The 25,701-nt window shown below is 41.3% G+C and overlaps 5 protein-coding genes across 8 annotated transcripts in view; 2 read left to right on the forward strand and 3 right to left on the reverse strand.

Annotated features, from left to right (window-relative positions):
• Positions 1–80: 80 nt before the first annotated feature.
• Positions 81–3,093, reverse strand: LOC136434288 (D-beta-hydroxybutyrate dehydrogenase, mitochondrial-like). Its single transcript, XM_066427010.1, has 5 exons — positions 2,325–3,093; positions 1,412–1,553; positions 1,114–1,266; positions 797–1,008; positions 81–498 (listed from the first exon to the last, which is right to left on the reverse strand). The coding sequence occupies exons 1-5, from the start codon at positions 2,598–2,600 to the stop codon at positions 241–243; spliced, it is 1,041 nt and encodes a 346-aa protein (XP_066283107.1). The 5' UTR covers positions 2,601–3,093; the 3' UTR covers positions 81–240.
• Positions 3,094–3,433: 340 nt separating this feature from the next.
• LOC136434304 (putative uncharacterized protein C7orf78) lies at positions 3,434–7,505 on the reverse strand. The gene is made up of 5 exons (XM_066427036.1): positions 7,355–7,505; positions 5,658–6,223; positions 4,784–4,880; positions 4,402–4,544; positions 3,434–3,981 (listed from the first exon to the last, which is right to left on the reverse strand). Exons 2-5 carry the CDS (start codon positions 6,141–6,143, stop codon positions 3,790–3,792), a joined length of 918 nt encoding a protein of 305 aa, XP_066283133.1. The 5' UTR covers positions 6,144–6,223; positions 7,355–7,505; the 3' UTR covers positions 3,434–3,789.
• Positions 7,506–8,351: 846 nt separating this feature from the next.
• LOC136434355 (eukaryotic translation initiation factor 1A, X-chromosomal-like) lies at positions 8,352–11,633 on the forward strand. Its single transcript, XM_066427143.1, has 7 exons — positions 8,352–8,534; positions 9,521–9,604; positions 9,857–9,960; positions 10,447–10,497; positions 10,782–10,863; positions 11,110–11,204; positions 11,537–11,633. The coding sequence occupies exons 1-7, from the start codon at positions 8,519–8,521 to the stop codon at positions 11,540–11,542; spliced, it is 438 nt and encodes a 145-aa protein (XP_066283240.1). The 5' UTR covers positions 8,352–8,518; the 3' UTR covers positions 11,543–11,633.
• Positions 11,634–13,839: 2,206 nt separating this feature from the next.
• On the forward strand, positions 13,840–20,277 carry LOC136434391 (uncharacterized). Its single transcript, XM_066427185.1, has 3 exons — positions 13,840–14,041; positions 15,197–15,319; positions 15,474–20,277. The coding sequence occupies exons 2-3, from the start codon at positions 15,197–15,199 to the stop codon at positions 17,244–17,246; spliced, it is 1,896 nt and encodes a 631-aa protein (XP_066283282.1). The 5' UTR covers positions 13,840–14,041; the 3' UTR covers positions 17,247–20,277.
• The window catches only part of LOC136434365 (uncharacterized), a 41,129-nt gene continuing 33,654 nt past the window's right edge, over positions 18,227–25,701 (reverse strand). For 3 of the 4 annotated variants that reach the window (XM_066427160.1, XM_066427151.1, XM_066427175.1), the window contains 7 exons: positions 25,526–25,675; positions 24,320–24,394; positions 23,630–23,812; positions 22,963–23,155; positions 22,258–22,448; positions 21,881–21,926; positions 18,227–20,276 (listed from right to left, as the gene is read on the reverse strand). In XM_066427160.1, coding sequence (XP_066283257.1) covers positions 20,219–20,276; positions 21,881–21,926; positions 22,258–22,448; positions 22,963–23,155; positions 23,630–23,812; positions 24,320–24,394; positions 25,526–25,675 — 896 coding nt within the window. In that variant the 3' untranslated portion in view covers positions 18,227–20,218. The remainder of the gene's footprint in view (positions 20,277–21,880; positions 21,927–22,257; positions 22,449–22,962; positions 23,156–23,629; positions 23,813–24,319; positions 24,395–25,525; positions 25,676–25,701) is intronic. The other variant, XM_066427168.1, reaches the window with a different exon arrangement.

The following is a 25,701-nucleotide window of genomic DNA, read 5'->3' on the forward strand; positions in this document are numbered from 1 at the left end:
ATTTTCGTATTCATACATAGACTGATCATTGACCAGAAAGGTACTAACGTTAAACGGTTATAGACAATAGAGACGTACCGAAAGTTACACACGAAGCACTTGTGAATGTACATCGTTTATTTGAAAGGAAAACTAATACAAATTGATCCGAGACTACAGCGTTACTGTTATCAAACACAAAAGAGCTGTGATTCATCGAGTTGGATATCTCAGGATTAATTGGTTACTTTAAAGACCCTCTCAGTAGATGTAGATGTTGTCTGCGATCCACTCTGGTAGATGGGTCATGATGAAGGTTCTGACGTGCCAGTAGAACTGCATGGGATTGTAGCGCACTTTGGGACGGACGGCAACCACAGCCGCCACCATGGCATCCACGACAGGCGAGGTGTCACGGCTGCCCTCAGTAGCGTACTGGTGCATCAGGAGTTTGTAGTCATCCAGGGCCTTCTTACCATAGTCCTTCTTCACTTCATCTGTCATGCCGTCCCAAAGTTCCTGTGAAAAAGAAGTTTACAATGTCAATGCTGAATGATAAACGTAGCTGCGCGAACACTTTTTGAGTAAGAAGGAGTTCACGCGAAAAACGCGAACATCATTATAAACTGTACATGTATAGGCTCTACTGCCTATTCAAAGTTCCCCCGTCAATGTGCTATAGCTACAAACTTTCTGTGTGCTATGGGCATGTAATTAATTGTGTTTAATAATTATTATAAGCGTAAAGTGATATATACGTGTTACATACGTGTAATACAATATTTTGAGACAAAGACTTTTAAGAAGATAAAGTAACCTTGGCCGTCCTCTCTATGCCCTGCTTGTTGAAGATGTTGGTGGCGCTGATGAAGTTGCCGGGCTCGATGATGCTGACGTCCACACCCCACCGTTTCATCTCGTACCGCAGGACGTCCGAGAAGCTCTCCACGCCGTACTTAGTGATGCCGTACGCCGAGCGGGACGGGGCACAGCTGCGGCCCAGCCCACTGGCAACGTTGATCACTCGCCCTGGACATTGAACATAACGTTGATTCGTAAATTCCCCTGTGACCCTTTATGATCATGACAGAAACCTTTACATTGACGTTACTATGAACCAAATCATAGTTGTACCTTTCGCTTTCCGTACAAGTGGCAGGAAGACCTTGGTGACCCTGACCGTACCCCACAGGTTGACTTCGGCCACTCGTTTGTAGGTCTCTATGGGGCACCACTCCACCAGACCATAGGTGGACGTACCTGCATTGTTCAGGATGGCCCACAAGCCTACATGCAAAGCTTCAAAAAGAAAGATAAATTTTTCATCTGTCCTCCTGGAGAAAGAGCCATGGCAAGATGTAGATTTTTTTTAGGTACATTCATAGCCTAGTCATGACGATGTACGTATACGTTAAGTAAATCGATATCTTACCTGCATCCTTGTCAGGTAGGTTCTCTTCCATGTACTGTCTGGCTTTCCACAGACTGTCGTCACTGGTGACGTCCATCTGCAGCACGTGGAGACGAGGAGATCCTATGGCGGCCAGTTCACGTGCACCCTCCCCACCCTTGTCCTTCAAGCATTGGGAATCAATGTGTGTATCATTGATTATTGTATGTAACGTTAATCTCCAAGCAGATTTCGGCTGTCAAGACAGTAGCCATAGGCCGAAACAGTGTCCAGGGCTGGGCCAATGATGGCCAGCGTTTGCCCTGGACACTGTTTCGGCCCATGGACACAGTCTTGACAACCGAAATCTGCTTGCAGATTAGATTGTATACTACTTTTCACCAATCAAGTGTAACTCACCAAGGTATATACATGTATCTCTTTTGGTTCACAATAATCCTTTAACTCTCCGGGTAGTACTCACCACGTCGACGTCTTTACTCCTTACTCGGTATCATCAATGACAATATTGACGGTATGACAAATATCAAGACATTACACATATTTGTCCAATTACCTTTGCTTCCTCAACAAACAGCATCACATAAACTTTGATAATGCAAACATTAATCAGTCCAAAATAATCAATGCGTACAACATGCAGCTTGTCCCCAACAGACTTTGAACAATGATAAGTTTATTGCAAATTCATGCCCGAAGGCTAAATGCAAATAACATACATAAAAGAACAGTGTACAAAATAGGTATAAAAGCTGCTTATCTGAATTATATAAATGTAATTGTCTATAATGAACACTTACTATTTTCAACTATTTAGCTGAGTAGATCCCCTTAGATCTAGCTATGACCAGAGAGACTGTAGTTCAAGCGCTCTAGTATCGTTGACAATCTCACCTGCGGACTATTTAAATACTTTGAGTAGTTGCTCACATACCTTGAGAACACACCCCGAGAACACCGTGAAGCCTCTGTCGTGCAGGACCTGGGACACCTCCTTCCCAAACCCGGTATCACACCCCGTCACCAACACCGCCTTGCCCTTTCCGTCCACCTCCGTGACGGGTAGAAACCTGCAGACCGTCCAGGAGAGCACGGACGCCAGGAGCACGGCGAACGCCTTGGCCCACAGCCCCGCCCCCATAGTGGGCTGTAAACACGCCAACATCATCGCAGCGAACACCACCACACGGATGAGCAGTTGTGAGGCCATGATGGGCAGTAGATCATAGACTGGACAACGTTACGAGACTCTGGATTTGTGCAAAGTCACAGAGCAGACCACACTTGGCTAAAAGCTGTAGACCAGGGGCAAACTTTGATAGCAGGGTCAAAGTTTAATGTGTTTAATAGTTAGGGTAGCAAAAAAACCGTCTGGGCCCACAAATATACTAGACCAGAGAACAGAATTCAACGGTGGTACTCTCATTTTCTGTTGGTGAATTATGCAACATTCCTTTCTTTTTCAGAACAACTCATGGATCTTTCGAATCTTCCCAGATCACTCCCCATTACAATAGTGGCCTCGGCCGTTCAGCATGTGGCCCAGTTTGCATAATAAAGGTCACTTGATTGTTCTGCCTAATAATTAACCCAGGGTATAGACAGTGGGACCCGTCTGTACGTACATGTGTGACCGCTTTACCAATACTCCAATGATCGGTACACTACGCATCATCTCAAATTTCAACCAAAATATTCAGAGACAGCACTGTTGCATGATATAGCTTTAGCCTGATCAACACCGTGATTTGGTGGCTCAAATATAAACAAAGAAACAGAATGTTGAAACTTAAGCGGCTGTGGCAAAGTTTTTGTCTAGAATGAGAATTGACCTCTGGTTGACGAAGGGGGTAGAGGAAACCTTTGTTGTGCAAGTCATGGTTTCTCATATCACCATTGATTTTGCATTGTCAAAGCTTGTGTTAAACTTTGTGCTCTAAATGTTTAATCAATGGGTACCAGTGAACGCCTTATCTGATAACGTAAAACAATCGCAACCTCTGTTCAGTTAAACCAGTTGAACAACACATGCAAAGAATCGCATAAGGAATACGTAACTTTATTGGAGAAAATTGTTTTTCGGCACAATTGCACAAAAAGGCACAAGAAAATGCACAGTGGAATAAAATGAAAAATAAACGCAATATCATGTGTGGTTTGGTATGTTAACGTTCATTAATTAACAAACTTGTCTCATAAGCTTTACAGAGATTAGCTATTAGCATCTAATGTACGTAGTGCTAGAATAATATTCGGCTAACCTAAGCTTGCATCGATAACCGCAGTACATAGAAAAGACGTATACACAAGTGAAAATATGATTGATTCTCTTTAACAATAATCTATAATGTCATGTTTTCTCTCTTATATATACATTTGCATATTGGTCACAACCTGACTCATGCCCGAGTCACAACAGTCCGTTCTCTGACACCCCCTTGTCCCGTGTTTCTCCTGAGGCTGACTCCCGTCGTTCTTGCCCTTCTACCCGTGGGTTGTTGTTCCCTCTCCTGTGCCCACTGTTCCGTCAGCTGGTCCTCCACACGCTCCATGAAGGCGCTGTGCACACGGCGGTTAGGTCTCCGGAAACGCTAAAGCGAAAAAAACAAAGTTTTTTTTACTTTCAAATTACATAGAAATTAGAATGTACAATTTGTATGGGCATAGGCAGAATTAGACTATTGTACTCTCCAAGAAGAGGGTCGGCTCCGGCTAGTTTTTGACGTCTTTTCTTGCGTTTTTTTGTCGGGCTTTCTATTTTGTCTGTGTTTTTTTGTCCACCAGCTGACTGACAAAAGGTAACACCTGAAAAATGGAAACCGCAATAAAAACGCCTGAAAGGACGTAAAAAACAAGCCGGAGCCGAACCTCTACTTAAAGAGCAAAAGTAGACGCCATCACGGGAAGCTATATTTTGAAAAGGACAAAAAATTGCACCTTGCACCTGAGTGGTTCTCCTTCCAGAGAACTTATGCTGACTAATTCGTATCAATAACGTGAAAATTACATACCGTGTATGCATAGTATCGGTTCGGCCATTCCTCCTTGGGATGGATGAGTTTCGCGTCCCACTTCGGTTCGGCAATCTTCGGTCGGTACATCTGTCGGCCCTTGTCTACGTCACGACCGACGTCAGAGTGGGCCAGACCTGAAACTGGTTGATAAATAGACATGTCAGTTACTACTTAGTAGACTAACTGTTCGAAATAAGCTTTAGGATTGGGGATTTGCATGATGAGATCACTACAGCACGTCTTTCTTGCTTGGTTTCCCCGTTGGATTTTACCATGGTCAATATTGACCAAGGAGGCTATAAGTATTTCTCCGTTGAGACAATTATACAATAGACAAAGTATCAATTTACATGCGTAACTTGAAGAATCATTTACTTACTCTGGTTGAGCCGTTTTGACTTGAAGTTGAGGTTGCCTGGGTCCTTTTCATACTCAGTTTCGAACTCCGGAAGGCCGAGTTTCTTTAGGGGTGGATACTGTGTAAAAAAAAATAAAGCAGAAGTGAACAAACTGAATTCAATGGCACTACAATGCGACACTCCTGTGTCTTCTGCACAAGACACATGTACCATTATATATATATATATATATATATATATATATATATATATATATATATATATATATATATATATATATATATATATATATATATATATATATATATATATATATATTATATATATATATATATATATATATATATATATATATATCAATTATCATCACCCAGTCCTTGCAGACGTTTATGGATCATACATCGGTCTTAGTACCGTCAACTTTCGTGTCAATCAAATTTCATGATCCGTTCCAATCCTCGATGTGGTTCCCCGACACTTTGACACCATCTGTTGCCAACCTTAACTTACATACATACACAATCAAACAACCAGCAGTCTCCGACAGAGTCAACAACTATTGGCAGCTACTCGAATAAAAGCAATGTCGTAGTTACACGTCAGTAGAAATTTCACGCCTTGTTGGTATACTGCTAAGTGAATACTGCTAAGTGAATACTGTACTTAGTTTTGTGCTATACCATTAACTTGGTCAAATCGCTCAGTCGAATCGTATTAGTACTATTACCACGCAACTCCTTTGTCAACCTGGTGTGGCAACAGTTCTCGGTCTGTATTGACCAAACAGACAGAAGGCAATGATCTGTAACAGGCCCAATAGTTGGCTCTAGTGGTGTCTATGTTTTAAGTGCATTTTTCTCTAGATTCAGAATCAATAAAAGTTATCTGACTCACCTGTCTAAAGTCGTGAGGAGTAGGATTCTCGAACTGATCAGGTTTGAACACCAGTCTTCTTACAGAATCTTTCTTCGCCTCAAACGGATCGTGGATTTTAAATCTCGTCTGAAACAGGGGACTTTGAGGTTTCTTAGGTTTTAAGATGTTCGGCAGAACCAGTTCTTGGCTTTGTTTCTGCATCTGTTCCTTCTGACGTTTCCAGTCACCGAGCTGTGTGCCGTACTTCCACGGCTGCATCGCTTCCCGACTGTTCCGTGTAGGTGGTTTCGGATCGTAAGCATCGCAGCAGAAACTTGGTGGTTTTCTTCTCCAAATGTCCTCTTGTTTGGGCGGTTTTATCAACAAGAACGTGTCGCTTCTTGTGAGAACAAGTGCGTTTTTAGCGTCGAACTCTGTCTTGGAGTGAAAGCCAAACGGTTTTCCGAAGGGGTTCTGATAGAAGGAGTCCAGGCTTGAACTTTGTAATCTCTGTGCCGTCTCCATAGTTCCCGCAGATTTATTGTCTCTCCCCGCTGTCGTATTCAAGACCTTGCTGATTGCACTAGAGTATCGATAAAGTGACCCTAACAAAACAAAAGATTTAGATTAAGTATAGTAATACTGAAACGTTAATCATCGCTGATACCTCTGTTACTTGGAAACACAGTTAACATGCCTGTAAGTTGGTCACGACAAGGACACCGTTCCAACGCAAGTGCACAGAGAAGGTTACATATATATGGACAACTTTCACTGGATGGTAGAGAAATCGTTCTATAATGCCCCTCCCCACTTCACTTTGTTTGTGTTGTTGATCTCCTGGACTACAATATATCGACCGCTGTCATCAACAAATCAACGTATATACATGCTAAAACCAATGATCGCACCAAGTATACCATACAAGAGAGTGTAAACCTTTACTGTGAATCATAATCCTAGCTACACACCTGTCGGGACATACCTTGGCAACAGGTAATAACAACGGCTTTATGGAGGTAAACAACTGTGGATTAGACTGACAATGCTGTTCTTTCAGCTGGTCAACCTGTGTGGCTTATTGGACTAGACAGTCGTAACACACGTCAATATTGTGGTTGAGAGTTCCTAAAACATTCAGGTCTTGATCTCGTTGATGATAACCGGATACTTATGTGACATTTGTGAACGATATCTAACGAGAGTGTAGTGTATTAAAACATATCTTATTTGTTCAAATGCCTAATATTGGTACAACTCCATGCTTTTCCACTAAATGTGAACGAACGACATACGGCAGCTTAAAACGAGACAACCTGTAGACTATATGCTACAATGCGGCCGTGTTCTGGATCTCTTGTTCGCATTATTAGTGACATATAGTATATCTGTTCTGTTCATGCTTGGCTGTCAATGAAAAGAGGGCCCTTGTATGGGGTTGAGGACGCCGCAAGGGCCATTCAAACTCAAGATCTTTCTCTAATACAAATTGTGCTTATCATAGTTTATGACGATATCTGTTCAAGGTAAGCTAGGCTAGTATTACCTGTGTAGAGTGCACGGGCTACTGATTAGACGACTGACGTGTGACTGCACAGTAACCCGATGTTTCAAGGCACACACACAGAAATTCGATAAGAAGGTAACCTTACTGTTAAAAGTAACAAGATTTTGGACCTTCTGAAAGAATCTATGCTTGACAGAGGATGTGAAAGGGTACAGCAAACCCAACTTACCTCTAAATCAGAGAATTTTGAGTCCTTCTTGAGAGGAAGTGCCCTGAATCACGACGGGCCTGTGACACTGCAAGGTGTGGGTATTTGTACAGTCGTGTTGGAGTCAAACAAAAGGCGCCGCGCGTGGCCGCCGTCTCCATGGGGACGTGCGCGGGTCAGGTAACCGGACCGGTAAGGTATCCCCGGGCACCTGCGAGCTGCAGGTGATTGATGTAGGCTCCGGCAGGTGCGTGTCGGTATAGGTTGTAATGCATACATTATTTAACATCTCTATAATTGACCGTAGCCGCATAACAACCAGAAGATAATCTATATATCCACAGTAAAAACCTGATAATTAAACTGTGTGAGTAGAACATGTTGGCATCTTTAAAAAATCCTGTGATGTTTTACTTTCAAGTTTCTTCCTGAAGCCTTTTAATAATTGAGTTCGTTTATACCTTTATACCTTTATACCATCTTCAGTCGAGGAAGGCAGCGCCTGTTGTGGACTGATCTATTCGCTTCCGCCGTGTTCGTGCATTAGCTCCTTCCAATGTCGATCTAGTTGATTCTTGAACTGGTTAACTGTTTCACTGGAGACGTGGTGCGGGTTAATGAATTCTTGAAAAATAAAGTTCTATTTAGCATATCATCTAGTCGAAATGCACTTTGAATGCAAAATACATATTTCATAAATCATAATTACTATTTGCTGTCCTAAACAGAAGTCAAAACGCCCAACCGGCCCGCAGGGTCACTAATACCATGGACGGGCGGTCGCCAACATTTAATTTGGAGAATTTTGTGTATTTCTTGACAGGATCATGACACACCGCATCCTGTTTATGTGATATTTAGATACCCCTTTATTTCAGTCAATATTACCCGCTACACGTCTAAATCCCACCCCCATTATCTATTTGTTGGTTCAACCCAATCGATCCTGGCGGGAAACAGTAAAAAGAATCCCGTCAATGATATCTCCCAGCATGCACCGCAGTCGACCGGGAGGAAGTTGCGCCATTTGTCGACATCTGGACCGTATGGTGAAAAGATCCAGCCCGTGACTTTCCCCAATTTTGTGCTTTCTGTAACGTTACAGGCGTCTTTTGTCGGAGTGATCTTTCCTCAGAGATACCATAGAAACTATCTGTTGGAGAAAGTTACGTCTGAGCGGTAAAGATGCCGAAGAATAAGGGTAAGTGAGGCGGTGTTTTTCACGTGTGTTTTGTGCCATGCGTCATGATCCCCCTGAATATATATTCATTTTAATGGCAACGAAACGTTGTCCCATGACGTTACGGCACTTTTAAATCGAGCAAAAATATTCCCATCATATTCTAGTTGTTGATATTCTAGTTGTTGATATTGTCAATGGATTTAGAATGGGGGTTGTATGGTTTCCCTTTTGTTAAAGTAACACGTCTGTGGGGAGGGGGGCAGTACGTTGTCTGCATGTAAATTTTCTTTTTGTGGCCAAACTTTTACTTATACCCATGTGCCTGTATGTTGTGTGCATTTATAAGTCCAAACTTATATTTGTGGTTGTTAACCATCATGTAGTCCTTACCACATAGCCTTGGCTGTTTTAATTTCAAGGAAAATACTTATGACATGGTCAGATATCAGAAGAGTGATGATCACTTCTGTTTTCAGAAGAATTTTTCTGAACAGGCATGGCTGATTGGTTACTCATGTCCTTATGGCAAATGTCTTGTAGCACAAGTCTTTGCCAAGTAGCCATAATATTTGAGATATCGAGTAGATATAAGAACAAATTATCAAAAATTACATAATTACACAGTATGCAGATAGGTAACTTAGTCAGGACCTAAGTACAGGTTTCTCCCCTGTACCATTCCTCAGTGGCAGGCTGCCTGGCAGGTTTCTGACGGCTCCCACTATAATGAGTCATTCCTTGCCAGGCTGGAGGCCTGCCCGCCCTAGCCCGGGACCTGAACTCTCCCCTACCTTGCCCCTGATGGAGCCATATGGGGGTAGCAATGGTGATGATGATGTAAGCCAATATGGCGCATGCTTTGTTTATCGAGAAAAATTAACAGTAACACTACCATGTGGTATGGAGAGAAAGACCCAGAGATACATGTGAGTCTTTGACTTCAACACAGTGCGTCTAGTTCAAGATCTGCAATTGTTGTTACCATAATGGTCTTTCTTTTCCAGGTAAGGGAGGAAAGAACCGAAGAAGGGGAAAGAATGAGAATGAGTCTGAGAAGAGAGAGTTGGTGTTCAAGGAGGATGGACAAGGTAACTTACTAACTATGCTCTTGACATCAGCTTGTTTCAAGTTTGGTCAGGCTTTCGCTTGTTTAATGTTGTGTTCCCATGTGTGTATGTAAAACGTGTCGCAGTAAACAAGATAAATAATCTCTATCCTGTGTGTGTGTTTTGTGTGGGATGAATATGTAAAAACTGATAACATAGCTTTTGTTCCTTTTTGCTCTGTTTCAGGGAAAACAAACACATTTCCCTAATTTTTTCCTTCTCTTGTGTCTGTAGAGTATGCACAGGTGACAAAGATGTTGGGGAATGGCAGACTGGAGGCCATGTGCTTCGATGGCCAGAAACGATTGTGTCATATCAGAGGGAAGCTAAGGAAAAAGGTAGGATTGACCTATTGTTTAATCTTTAAGTCCTGTCACAAGTAGCCGACCTTGACCTCCCGACCACTCCCAACCTTCCCCAGACCATTGTTGGGGGTTGGTTGGGAGTAAGGTTGGCTGTGATTTCCTGCAGGTCTGCAAGGTTGGCTACTAGTTGGCTGTGCCAGCCGAATGTTTCAAAATGGTTAAAACATTCGGAGCTTGGTTGGGGTTAAGTCATGTATTGGTTGTTTAATGGTGACAACCACCATTAAACAACCAAAGACAGGCATGGCCTAAAGCTACCTCCAACCTTGGTTGGGGACAAGGTTGGGGGAAGGTCCCGAATGTGTGACAGGCTTTAGCTGGCTACAGATGTCATATGTTGGCCAAAAATAGTCAAATATTAAAATTAAATGGAAAAAGATTATGTATTTTCAATATGTGAACAGTGTTTGCAAGTAATGTGTTTTCTACTTGTTTATCCATGTATTTGTTTGTCCACAGGTGTGGATTAACACATCAGACATCATTCTGGTGGGGCTGAGAGAGTACCAGGTGAGCAGACTTCATTCACCATGGTATTATTAGAAAAACATGATCAGTCTTCACTGTGCTTCTGTGTTCCAGTACTATTGGTCATGTACCTCTTTCACTGTAACACAGATTTCCCATGTAACAAATGTAAAACCAGAAATGATCAACTTAAAAAAAAGTTTGTTCAAAATCAAAGTTCTAAGTAAATGGTTGACATAACATGCATTGGTTATTACAGTTTATATAAAGTTAGATGTGTACCCTTGTAATATTTTTTTTCTTAATCGGTCTTGTTAATTGTGCAGGATGCAAAGGCAGATGTGATCCTGAAGTACAATGCAGATGAGGCACGGAACCTGAAGTTGTATGGAGAGTTGCCAGAATCTGGTAAGTCTTTCTCAGATGTGCATGTATTCCAATTTTGCTGTTATACCCTTACCATAGTTCATACTTCAACATTTCTGTTACATTTTAGATATGCAGGAGTATACGCAGGAGTGTGTTTATGTTTCGTTTCAACTTACCACATCATCCAAGCAGACATTTAGCGTTCAGTTACAAAAATTTTCTAAATGAAGAATGTTGACTTAAAGTTTCTTAATCATTTCTTGTATGTTTTTCTCTCTCCCTCAGTACGAATCAATGACACAGTCACTTATGGTGAGGGTGGCGAGGAGGATGACATCACCTTCGATGACTTTGAGAGAGAAGAGGATGAAATTGAAAATGTGAGTAACGTTAACTTTTTTTTTCTCTTGATTGGTTTTTCCAAAATAAATTACAAATTCAAATACTAACAGAATATGGACATACATGGGTCACAACAAAAGCCAAATAATAACAGAGACAGCACACATACACTTACAGATAATTATAGCCTCCCTTATAAATATTAATTGTAATCTGCCTCCAAACAACATTGTTTAAGTATATGATTACATATCATTATTTCCTTACATCTATATCTTAGGTTGTGTGCCTAAGAAAACTATGTTGAATTGATATACCAACCTGACGAAACTGTTAGTAGTAACATTTATCTTTTCCTTTTCTTTTGCAGATCTAAGCTTCAGATCCAGCAACAGATCACAGAATCGGCGTTCCTGGTCTCACAAATGAAGAAGACTAAAAATAAAAGGATGAACATTGACATTTAATCTAGGATATTGCAGCTTGGAATGCCTCCAACTTGTGTTGAATTTTGCAGGCAGTGTAAGAATGCTTTGTATCTGCAAAGAAGTGAAACAACGCCATTTGTATGTATGACATGTAAGCAAAAACACTAAGTACAAGAGGTTGGGTTACTAGCAAAGAAGATCTACAAAAAAAGAGGGTAAAAAGTAATGGTTGATAAGAGGTTATTTTAGAACCTAGCAAATCAAAGTAGAGATAAGCCGCCTGGTATAATTTCTATAAATTGTCTTGTGTTGCACCTGTCACACACTGTAGGTATGACTGTTGTTCTGAGTCAGCAGATAAGTGTTTTGAGTAGTGTATTTATATGTTATGTCCAGGCAATGTTCAACATACATGTACATGTGTACCAGATTATTGTGAGCACAGCATGGCCCTATTGTGTATATTCTGCACGAGTCACCAAGTTAAAGCAGCATGTATTTTGACAATATAAAGTCGTGTATTGCAAAATGAAAGAGAAATACATGAGCACTGTCTGTATTGATAGTCCAAGCTAGCAATATGATGGGTACCTTAAAACGATTATTACAACTAACATGTAGATTATGGAAGGTAGACCTAAATAGATGTACAATACATGAAACAATGTACAGTACAAGCATGTACTGCTACATTACTGCAGTGCATTGTGTTGGTATATTGTCTTTCTGAACATGAAAATAAAGCTGTACCGATCTCGTCAGGTTGGTTTCTATGTTTTACTTCTCGAGTTATGATAATCTGCAGTGTTTCCTATTCATATATTTATCTACCATGTTGAATTTGTCTCTGGAACTTGCTGTGTAAAACTTGATTCATTTGCATTGCAGAATTAGATTTTTATGGGATTCTCAATACAAAAAAGGTAAATCTTATTCTAGACACCCATGGACAGGTGAGACAACAAGACAACTTTTATTGACAGAAAATCTTTACTTCATCAGTGGACATACGTAAATCTAGAAGATATTTTATACAATTGAAGAGTCATGCCCTGCAATTTTATGATTCGGCACATCAGAAACAGGATAACATTTGTACCAGCAAATCATTCACCAACGTTTTAAAAAGACAAACACTTTTCCCATTGTAGTAAAATATGTACTCCATTTGTTTAATCGAAATTACAATAATATTTACACCAGATTTAGTTTTAAAAAATTGGATTGGTACGTTATTTTCAACATTACGCAACACCAACAATACATCTAAAAACACATGTCTTTTCCATATTGGTATGTTTTGCCATTGAGTAATAAAACCGCATTGCTACGGATATTAAAAAAAAGATGTATAAGAACAAAAGCGGAAACCACACGTCTGCTTGGAGGTTACGCTGGAAGGTGCCGGTCTGGAACATTTTGCCCCTGCTGTTCATGTGGGTATCCCCACACCATGATGACCTTGTTGAAACTGACGAACGCACCCTTATTTGGTTTACTGGAGAATGGGAGACAAATTTAAGAGTCAGCTATTGGCTATTTTGCAAAACTTTATCTAGAAATACTCGTGGACAATTGAATTTTTTTCAGTATATATATGTACAATCAATGCTCCCACTCTTAGCACCAGCTATATCAATGTTCCAGTGCCTACTGCACTATGAAAAAAGTATACATTGGCTTCTTGTAGTCAATACCTCGGTAACATCCTACTGACATTCTGTTTTATTGAGCTAACCTTAGGAAAACCAACAGCTTATGGAAATGAAACATGAATTATCAACGTCAAGGAAAAAATACCTACCACACAAAAATATCTGTCCATTGTACACACCGTCATGCTTTCCATCTGAAACAAAAAATAAACTGAGTAGATATAAACTATTTTGCTATGAGCTGTGGTTGCAGTACTTCAGTCTGCCGTGGAGTGTCTCTTTTAAACCCTGCCGACTGCGGGTACGTACATTTACCATCAGTGTGAACCGACAACACTCCCTCAGCTTGCTGTTTCACTTTGCATTGTTACCATCATGAATATTCACGTTTGACTTGGATTTTTAACATCTATCCTATCAAAGAAATGTACATTCAAAGGCATCAGGAAATGAAACAAATACGACTACATGACCAAAGAACTTGTCGTTAACCTGATATGGATCGCTTGTACACGTGAACAGGCACACAATAAGCTATTGGCTACGCCCAGCACGTGATCTTGTCGTGTTACAACCAAACTGCGCAACACAAAACAAAGGAATTGTTTTGACTTCTACTGTTGAAACTTGTTGGTAAGGCGCCTTGTGCTGTTTACAGAAGGTCTTGTTTTTTTGTACAAAATGCTACCTTTTGTGGCTAGCTATAGCTACAGGTCTTCTATACGGTCCCTTTGCCCGCTGAGGTAACCGACGGTGAGTGGATGCACAGGTGCCACAGTCTGGTGAGCTCAGGTACTGTAAACATGGTGACCTTGAAGGGTGCAGGGTGGATTTTTAACTCACCTGTTAGTTTACATGTTCTCGACCAATCTTCGCATTTTCTGTCAAACAAATATGCAGTGACAGTCTGGTAGACGTTACCTTTATAGTCTATTGATATGTTAGGGTATTTGGCCAGTAAGCACAATTCATTCCGTTTCATTGGTGTTTCACTGCGTTTCAAGCTGCCATGCAAGTCGTCGGTGCCATAGCTACATGACATCACACATTGTTTACTACACGCCCTAGTACGTGCCGAGTCAAACAAATTAGTCTCTGGTCTAGCTGGGGTAATTTGTACTAACTTTTATGGCATCAATTGTAAGTACAACAGAGTTACAGTGGTGTGGCTGTAAGAAGTGCAGATCTGCGTCATTTACGTTTTAACGTACATGTTGTGTACTCGCTAAGTTGAGCACATGCTCCCCGTTTCCCCCACTAGACTAACTACGCTGGCTGAAAAATTGTAAAATTTAGCCAGATTGGGAGTATAATTTGCCACGGGAGTTTGGCCACCATAGGCACCCCGACCAATCGAACCACGTGAATCGCATTGAACTGACCCAGATTCGTATCAGCCATTTCCCGACAAATCCCTTTCTAACTTGCGTTAACGACTACATCTGACAAAACAAACTCGCCAGTGAGATGGTGGTAGGTGTCAGCTTTCCAAAGATGTTTTCAGATTGGCAATTTTTGCACTTTGGAAGTGATTGAAAGTGACCGCGATTTAACGTTTAGAGAAAAGTAGTAGAAACTATTTTTTTCTAAACGTTAAATCGCGGTCGCGGTCGCTGACACCCTCCACCATCTCACTGGCGAGTTTGTTTTGTCAGATGTAGTCGTTAACGCAAGTAAGAAAGGGATTTGTCGGGAAATGGCTGATACGAATCTGAGTTTCAATGCGATTCACGTGGTTTGATTGGTAGGGGTGATAGGGTAACATTTACCCACGCAGTTGAAAGTCTTCTAATTAGTAGTCTTCCCAAGGGAAATGTTACCCTTGCCGCAGTTCTATCTCTCTCCTGCCCTGGCCAATTTTTCACTATATCAATCTTGACAATTCTACTATCAACAACCCCTTAGGAAGGCCTGGTGGAGGCTAACTTTTACTAGTGACTTTAACAGATGGACAGCAGAGTTGGTGTGTGTTGGCGCTGTGGCCGTCCGGGCCGGACTAAGTGCGCAGGCTGCGAGCTGGCGCGGTACTGCAGCTCAGAGTGTCAGAAGAGGGACAAGTTCCGTCATGAGGTCAGTATTGCAGTGATTATCAGTAGTACCGCTTGCCAAGCTCATGTTGTATTCAGTGTGACTAACTAGTTCATTTAAAGCATAAGCTGTGCCTACTTAATTCTTTTAAGACTTCTATATATAATCATTGGGGAATTTTTGCTCACCATCACAGGTGGAGTGCACCAATTGTGTCGTAAAGCACAAGTGTTCAGTTTGTTCGACGGTTGCAGGAGACATCAAGACGTGCGCAGCTTGCGAGAAGATCTGGTATTGCAGTGCAACCTGCCAGAAAGCTGACTGGGGAAGTCACAAACAATCTTGCAAAGAAACTCGAGAGAAAATTGTCCATGTTGCCAAGACACTGCCACAAATCTTTAGTGGAACGAGACTGAGCGCCTTTCCTTACTACTGGGGAAACTCCCCTGCGCAGGACTTAATTAAGATAGACCAAAATGAGGGCGAGTACCCTGACAAAATGACTATTTTGTTGGTAGGTGTAGGAAATCTTCGGAACGCGATGGCAACAGTGGCTGGACTGAAACCGTCGTTTGACGGCAGTGTCCATTTTGTTCTGAATGACATCGACCGACAAGTATTAGCCAGGAACGTGTTCTTTCTGCACTTTCTTTGGAAATACAAAGGAGAAGATGTGGCCCAACAGCTGACACAGATTTGGTACTCTGTCAAGATCGCGGAAGAAGAGGCCACGAAGGCGCAGGAGTGTCTGATGGAGCTCCTGTCACTCCCTGAAGATACAGACACGCTGTGCGGGAGTAGGGTGACCGTGTCAGCAGAGCAGTGGGTTGAGATTCGGCCAGTGTTTCAACTATGGCTGTCCCTTCTGACCGGAGAAGAGGCGATGCAGAAAAGTCCCCAGGAACAGCTCCAACTAACCTACGAGCTGGCTAAGGAAGGTGTGGGTCTGTATCTGAAAAGCATACCACGTCGTCATCGGAAATCAGCAAAAGACTGGTTCAAGAACGGGATTCTCCTTCCCGAGTCAGATCCAAGACGGAAACGTGCCTGTCGTGACAACGTCACCCTGGCCGCCTGGAACCCTGCTCATGACGAAGCCTTGTGGCATCCTAGATTGCCGACTATCACCAAACACATGGGGAAGATTGCAGCAGGCATTAACGATGACGCAATGCCCTTCTCTGATTGGGACTATCTTGAAGTAAAAGCGCAAAGTTATGGCGATGATCTCCTGAAGATGTTCTCTCACTACATCGATGCTGTTGTGAAGAAATTTGCCGACCTTTTTAACCAAGGACGCGTGTCCTGCCATGTGATTTTAGATAACTGTCTCAATGTACAGGCAAACCTTCCAGTCGAGATTCAGTTTGATCGAATCTTTACCAGTAACATCAGCGACTACATCAACTACCCCATTCTTCTGGAAACGTTTCGTCCTCTGTTAAGGAAAGACAACAATAAGGCTGTCATCATCACGGAGTTTATCAACTGGGCCATGTGTTTTCCCGAAGAAGCGACACCACCTCAACTTGATGTCCCGCTGATCATGTCGTTGTTCAAGCAGGCCATAGAAGACCTTCGGCACGAGCCAGACCGGCCCGACTGGGCCCAAGGGCAGCCCGGTATGTTCAGCGGACAGGCAGGTTTGATGACTATGATGCCTATCTTTCTAAGCGCAGGACTCGCATCGGTAGCAGAGTATTTCGATAACTGGGGTGTGTTCAATCAGTATCTCCGTGCTGCCCTGCTGGTTCACAAGTGGCCTGAGTCTTCCCACCCTGTTTTCAGCACCAAGGACGTACCCAAGATGTCTGAGGTTCGCAATGTCAGTGGGATGAAGATGCGAAACTTCCTGAAGGAACTGAACACCGTCTGCCCCTTCCGACATCGAGTCAACGCACGCCGGGTCACCAAACTTCATGGGCACCGACGGATGTTGGAGTGGACACTGCCAAAAAGTGCTGACTAGCCTCTTTATTTTCTATTTCCAAATTCATAGCGTCCGAAGTCCAGTGGTTTGTGACCCTGCCTCTGAATTTCGTGAGTTCGAATCCCGGCCGTTGTCACTAACCCAATATGCACGATGCTGGAAAGGGTTGAGTCCTTAAGATGGGACATTGAGCCGAGGACCACTTTTTACTGTTTAAGAGCTAGGGGAAATTCCTAGTAGTGATGGACTGTCATGGACTGTACATAGCGAACTGTACGTATACCGTACATAGCGTCTGTCTTTTCTGTCACGACCAGTAAATGAGTAGCTGAACTGTTTATTTGAACCGGTTCGAGACCACTTTCACCTTTCACCCAACATCGTATTAATCACCTCCTTATCTTCTATCATCACAAATGGCAAAATTGCCACATAGTGTGCACTGGTCAATGGGTTAATGGCACATTTTCATGTAAGTCAGAATGTAACAGCACGTATAGTGTTTAACTTCCGACATCTACCCAAAACATAAATGCCAACCCCAAAGCATTCACATATAAAGCAAAAGTATTTATTTCAGGCTGTCAGAAAATCATCAGATTTCAGACATTGATTTGCCTGGCTTACTTGATTCATTTGCAGTGCATAATTAATGATCCTAATTCTGGAATTCTTAATGAAACGTTAACATCCATACAAAAGCAGGTAAATCTTATTCTATGATCACCTGTGAAAAACAAGGACACAATTTTTCTTGACACAAAATCTTTACTTCATCAGTGGACATACGTAAATCTAGGAGAGATTTCATACAATTGAAGAGTCATGCCCTGCAATTATAATGATTGGGCACAAGGAACAAGATAACAATTGTTCCAGAAAATTATTCACCAACTTTTTAAAAAGACAAACACTTTTCCCATTGTAGTAAAATATGTACTCCATTTGTTTCATCGAAATTACAATAATATTTACACCAGATTTAGTTTTAAACGATTGGATTGGCACATTATTTTCAACAACATTACCCAACACCAACAATACATCTAAAAAACACATGTACAAGAACACGCTAACATCTAATAGAGGTCAAGGTCGTGAGAGGTCATAACCAACCAATGGAACAGCAGATTTTGAACCGCACCCCTTCAAACACAAACCACTAAAAACATAGTCGCCAGTAACTACTAAATCTATTATCATAGCCTGGTCTTGGATTATTTGTAATTCATGAATCATGACGGAAAGAATTGTACCTGTACATCTATCTTGATACCTTCATATTGAAACATTGTGAGTAATTTTTTGTAAGCTCTGACCATTATCAACAACTGTCACTGTCAATATGGCAATGACTGCACTTGTAAAAATAACATAACATTGGCAACATATCTTCAGCAAGTTACACTTTCAAATATGTAAACAGCAGTGAAAAAAAACAAAATATAAGGTTGGAATAAGCCTATCAAAGTTTCCATGGCACTTCACTGGTCAAATATCAACTGACTATTGCCCTTGGAAAGGTGGCAAACGGTCACCACAATGTTAGCAGGCGAAAAGCATTAATTGACGTGTGTCGAAAGAACTTTCTTTACCAGTAATTTACTAACTGGTTGAAACTATTCACTGTACTGAACAATTAGTCTCAATTAATTAAAGACAATGATTTCATTGAATGTTCATTGTATTCATAAAAACTGGCATGATCTTTAAAATGTACAACTTGTCCTAACCTTCTCCCTGCTACCTGTTCCTACAAACTATACAAAAGTCTACCTTTGCAGAAAGAAGGTTAACCTTAATTCATGAGGGGTAATGAACAGTGAAATGATAGAGCTAAAATATGAATGGCTATATCTAAAAACATTCTGCTGCTAAAAACATGGGTACATTATGTAGAGAAGTGACTACCAGAGAATATATCATAAAACAAGGTTTTCAGTATCTACGTCTCAGTATTTATGCAGTCATACTCAGGTCACATAAAAACTGTACAGAATTCAAGAAACACATGAACAGACTCTGAATTCAACTACCTGTATGATATACATGTATGTCTGTTACAGGATTCTGAGGGTTGAGAAGTTGAGAAATTTTGTAGCCAGACAAACTCCAAACTTTCTGTTCAGTCACTGCAGATCTGCACAACATGTTTCCTGTATCACCGGATAGTTGGCTAGAAATGTGGAAATCCCAGCAAACTTCAAAAGTCATATATATATCTATAACTCCATGCACTACCATAAAAATATAATACAGAAGGTAGCATGCTCTTCAACATAACTTTGCCATACAACCATATACTAAACCAAAAGCCCTTGGCTATCGGAATTTGGAAAATAAATCTTGAATCTTAAGTTTCCTGCAGTACATCATATTATTTATGTTCAGTTGTCATGGCGATAGCCTTATTTCAAGTTTTGAGAAGTTCTGAACAGCACACGAGGACATGGAATGTACAGAATGACCTGTCAACAGTGTTGGGCAGACCAGTAAATAATAAACAAGAGTTGTATCTCCCTAACAACACAGTGATTTTACAGTAGAGCTCTTAGACTAGTAAAGTATGAACAACAACAAAATAAAAAATATACACTGGCATTATTCAAAACAAACAATAGTGGTCTTCCAATATCTATTAAATTAAGATGTCGGAAAGTTTTTCACACAAGACTAATGTCACAGCCTGCTTGAAAATTCTACAGCAGTAAAATCCTATGACGACGTACAAGGAATATGACATACCATTAAGTCAAGGTGTCAGTTGGAAGTCACTTCTAAGGTGATGTGTATCTTCAAATGGTTTCTTTCACATTTGTTCCCGTGATGTACAATGTTGTCTTTTCCGTAATGGTATGTTTTTCCGTTACGTATTAAAACTGCATTACTTGACGGATATTAAAAAAAGAGGTAAAATATGTATAAGAACAAAAGCAGAAACTACACGTCTGCTTGGAGGTTACGCTGGAAGGTGCTGGTCTGGATCGTTCTGCCCCTGCTGTTTATGTTGGTCATCCCCACACCATGATGACTTTGTTGAAACTGACGAACACACCCTTATTTGGTTTACTGTAGAATGGAAGACAGAGGCAGCTGTTGGCTATTTTGCAAAATGTGATTGAGAAATACATATGAACATTTGAATTTTTTCAGTATACAGTATATAATATACAAACAAGGCTCCCATTCTTAGCACAAGCTAAATGTGGCAACAGCAAATAAGGAAAAGTATACACTGGCTTCTTGTAGTTAATCACACAATGATGCTTTAAATGTCATACAGTCAAACCTGCCTAGGCGACCACCTTTTCAACGCGACCACCTGGTCATGGCGACCACTTTTTCTCGGTCCCGAAAATTTTCCCCATAGGCACAAACATTAAGCTGCCTGCCCAAGGCGACCACCTGTCCAACGCGACCGCGACCGCCACGAATTGGGACCGCACAGAGCACAATCCCTGCCCATGGCGGCCGCCTAATTTTCAAGCGTGTGGTGACATCGGATCATTTTGCTGTCGGATTTCACGGAAATGTTTTCAAGAATTTGAAGGACAAAAATAAAGACAAAAATATATGGAATAGCAATGTTATAGCATCGATTCCTCCATGAAGTGTTTAATAAAACGTTCCCTCTATAAACATTGTAAAGACAAATGTTTGTGATGTTGTTGTGCCTATCGCCGTAATCTTATAGTTAACCGCAAACTCAGTTCGGTTTAAACTCAATTTTCAAAACGAATACGTAGTGCATGGCGTCAAAAAGTCAGATTTCACAGAAACTACTATCTATTTCTTGTATTTCAACAAAAATCTGTCTGAGTCTTACTAAATTCCGTCGAAAAATGACTTCGCGGCGGGCAAAACGTCGGGCGAGAAATATTGTTCCTTGGTCCCGACGCCATCTTGGATTTGGCGCGGCCCGGATTTGGCGTACCGCTGACCTTTCTAAAACACGTTGCTTTTGTGTATGAACATTTACGAATACTCTAGTTATTACTTAAAATTAATATTCTTATTTTCTTTTTATTTCCATGAATCTCACAAACCTTTATTGGACGGTGTGCGTTCTGCTGCACTGACTTACCTTTCGATGCGGCGCGGCACGACGAAATCACACCGTTCCGTTTTCAGCTTTAATTTTCAGATCGAAAACTTTTTGCTCGTTTTATCCAGCGGTCGGCGCCCCAAAAAAGGCTGGGGTCAGCAGGTGTTTTCTAGGGATTTGTCTTAGGCCTTAAAACTCCGATGATGTGCGTGTGTGTGAGTGTGTACTATTTAATGTATCCTGTGAATGCGGGAGGGCGCTGCGATCATCGAGGCAACCATTGTTTTGTAGTCAAAATTACGACAAAATTTTGTACACGATTTAGCGGTATACAATTATTACGACGATAACGGAAAATGTAATTTTTGTAGGATCTTTCTGTCAATGAGGATTGAACCTGGTGGGGGTCTAAATTCACATAATTTTCCATCCATTTATGTACTGTATTGAAAACCTCGACCTGGAAACATGTGAGTGGAATTCTCTTCATGGCGACCACCTGTCCATCGCGACCGTTTTTGCTCGGTCCGCCGGGTGGTCGCCTTGGGCAGGTTTGACTGTAGTTAACTTTAGGGAGACCAACGGCTTATGGAAATGAAACATCAATTAGAAGGAAAAAAAAACTTACCACACAAAGAATCTCTGTCCATTGTACACACCGTCATGCTTTCCATCTGAAACAAAAAAACAAGATCAAACTTGAACGCTTCTTGGTCATTGTGGCCACTTTTTGATGGTCCCTTTGAACATTTTTCCCATTGACTCAATCATACAGTAATGTAAATGAGGACATACGTTTCATGTTTTTGCAATGAACCCTTTACCCCCGTCTACCCTCTTGCTTCTTATTATTTTTTCAACCGCAAGTTGAAAAACCACAGCGAACACTCAATTTTATTCATAACACAAAATAAAATCCCAGTGAACATTTCCACTTTTACAGTATTTCCTTCCTCAAATGCAAGCAAATTTGAATGTAAAAAGAAACCAGAAGGCCCCTCCTACCTTCGGAGTCCAGCTCCACACCCAGGTAAGCCTCGCTGCGTCCCGGCAGGTGTCCCACATACATGACGCTTCCCTTGCTGATCTTCCCGCCCGGGCGCGAGAACTTACACTTGTACCCGACCTGCACGTCGCCCGGGGAGCGGGGCACGAACGGGGGGCGGGAGGGTACACTCAGGTTTGGGGTGCTGGAACTGGAGAAAAGAAGAAATAAGTCATCTATCACTTTTCCACTTTTCTGTAAGGCTATTTTGATTTAGTATATTTCATAGAGAAATTTTTTTTTTTCCTTGTAATTCATAGTGATAAAGCCACATCTTGAGTAACTGATTTCCTGAATTCAGCGTTATGCGTAGGCGATCCTACTGAATTCTAGCTTTAAGTGTTGTCAGGACCTTTCTCTAGCAAACTTGCTTGATGCTTTCACTACCACTCTTTGTTTGAGCCTTAATGTCTATTCATGAAAAACTTCAACCAGTCAGCTGGCCACTTTTCATTGAGGTCATGAGAGAAGAGGCAGAGAAAAATATAAAAGTTAATATGATACAGATTTCATGGTTGAAGTCCTAACAAATCTATTAACATACCTTTGCATATGCTTGCACATACACGGTATTACAGAAACACAAAACAAGACAAGAGTGGACATATGATTTGTCTCCGTTCATCTGGGTTGTTTCAGTTATTGCCTTTTAAAAGAGGATGTACCTCATGGTGTGGAAGTCCCTGTTGTGTTGTGTAGCAATGGCCTTGGGGCTGACGCTGCGGAAGCCTGGCGGGGACGGTCCACGTGGCGATGACCGTTTGCTGCGGCGGCCCGTTGGCGGTTCCGCCAGCAGGCCCTCCGTGTCACTGCTCATCGTAGGTAAACTCTGCAGCGAGCTGGACTTTCCTATGTAATCTGTAAACAATAGGGATGGATCATTACAAACAAACATTGCATAGTCCAGTCGTAAGTGACCCAGCCTCTGCACCAAGAAGTCGTGAGTTCGAATCCCAGCTGTTGTCCACTTGTCCCCCACCTGACGTCACGTTACTGAAAAGGGTTGCAGTCCTTAGCTGTGGTCCACAGTTCATTGTACTTGTCAAAAAGAGCTACAGGAATTTCCCAGTACAATGCATCAGTAAATTCTGTACATAGGATCTGTCTTCTCTGTCACAACCAATGGAAGTTTACAAGATTTATGGTACATGTATGTAACATCAATTGGCATGATAAAGATTTTTATACCCTATTTCTGTACACAAAGTAAAGAAATTTCCACATTAGAAGGATCAGAGGACTGATCGAAAGCTTGTTGGTATAGTATGTATAGAGTGTGTGTATGGAAATAGCATAATTATGAAATCTTGAATTATAAACCCTTCTACCGACCTTTCCTTGAGCGTGGGCTCCTCTCGCCCGACCCCGATCGTTTCTGTCGTGCCTTGCTGGAGTAGCGACCGTAGTCCTTATCCGTGTCAGTGTCGAATGACGAGATGTCACTACTGGAGGAGATGGAGTTGCTACGGCGACGACCTTTGGATGACCCCATGATGTGAACATCTCTGTAAGGGGCTGAAGTTGTGAAGAGAAATTTAGGACCTAAGTTCTGTCTTCTCTACTGTGCATAGACCACAAACCACACTCTTTATGTTGCCCTATCATTTCAGTAATCTGAAATGGACCAAAAACTCGAGTTCATTTCAACTTCCTTTCCTCCAAAGGAAAAAGTAGACTGTTTTATCTGTGCTTCCTGCAAGTTTAACAAGACAGCCTGAGTATTTTCCTGGCAAGAATGTACAATCTGGCTAGGGGTCTATTTTAGTTTCTTATGCTGGTTTCTTCAGTTTCTTTTTCTAGGGAAAAACACATAGCCAAAGGGCACTGAAACTTTGAAAACAATGAAAAAATTATAAATGGAATACTTTGATTACCTATATGTACCTTCAGGCCTTTTTTCAAGACATTTGCAGCAAAACAATCATTGTAAACTTAAACCCTGACCTATAACCATAACACCAAACATACACTAGGAAACAGCACAGCAGAGAGAAATGTAAGCCAGGCAGGCAGACATCTAACCTGAGTGAGACTCTATGTCTGTACTACTGTAGCCATCAGCATCAGGGTAGGGATGACTAGAGAAGGCACTAGACTCTGGAAAACCCAGTTCAGGAGAGAGAGGGTGTGTTACTTTTAAAGACATTATTTTATGTGCATAAAAAGTTGAGCCACACAAACTTGATTCTACGGATGACATCCATGTACTGATTTTGTTAAATTTCTTTCGTTCTACCGAAATCCCACTGTATTTGACCAATGGGTTTTGTTTGACTGTTTGTTTGAGCTTTGAGGCCATATAAATCCATTTAAGCCCATACAAGTCCTTATCAAAACATAAAGTAGTTTGAACACAAACACCCTGGACAAAACGTAACCTTAAATGAGAAGATAAGTAATTGTCGTCATGTCCTCTCAAAGATTTGAGTGAATGCTGTGAAGAGATCTACAATTATAGAAAACTAGATTTTTTTTCTCCATTTTCTATCTCATTGGCTGTCTCCAAAGGATGTCATCCATAAAGCCATGTTTGTGTGGTCCTAGTATCGACTAGCAGTAACTATGAGACTTACTGGTAGGAAAAAGGGTGAGAGGTTCTCCTGCAATACAAGTTAGAGTAAAACAGAAAATAGCTTCTACAAAGACTCAGGTCTAATGAAAACATGGTATGGTAACCAGTCTTCAGGATTTATTTCACTAGAATACACTAAGGTCTAAAATGGGTTATGCTTGGGGGGATCATCAAATATATACAGTCAGGTACTTCTAAATATGTCTAACTTAGTGACACTAGTGGACATAAAATACTACTACATGTTTTCAACTTGATAAGCGTTGTACTTATAATATTGATTCTGAGTTCAGACAAGGTGGGACCGTGGTGCTATGGTACAACATTGTCAAGTATGATTTGGGTAAATCTAACATATAGCAGTTCAGCAATGCTAGTGGGCTTTGAATACCACTACACATTGTATACAATGTAAGTGCTGTACTTAAAAATCAAAATGATTAAGCCCAGGCCTAGGGATATCTAATATTAATGTGCATTATGATTTTATTAAAAACAATCAGCTGATGTGTTATGCCGAATGGTGGTCATACAGGTGGCTTGACCAATTCAATTTCAGCCGTAATTTCTTTTAAAAAATTGGCTTTTAAATTTATTGGAATCTTCAACAAGTATGCTGATGACTGAACATGCATTTTCTAGATCTGACCCCTGACCTTTTGTGCTGCCGAGTCCAGTGTCTGTCCCAATCAATGATTCTGCATCGTCCGTTGCTCCGAAGCCTTCGTGCGGTCGCCATGGCGCCAGGAGCAGGGTGGTGGAGTCAGACGCATCGGACTGGGGGGAACCATCCAGGGCATCTTTTGCTACATGGAAAAAGTGAAAACCAGTT

This window comes from Branchiostoma lanceolatum, chromosome 1 (assembly GCF_035083965.1).
Source record: "Branchiostoma lanceolatum isolate klBraLanc5 chromosome 1, klBraLanc5.hap2, whole genome shotgun sequence".
Classification (NCBI taxonomy): Eukaryota; Metazoa; Chordata; class Leptocardii; order Amphioxiformes; family Branchiostomatidae; genus Branchiostoma; species Branchiostoma lanceolatum.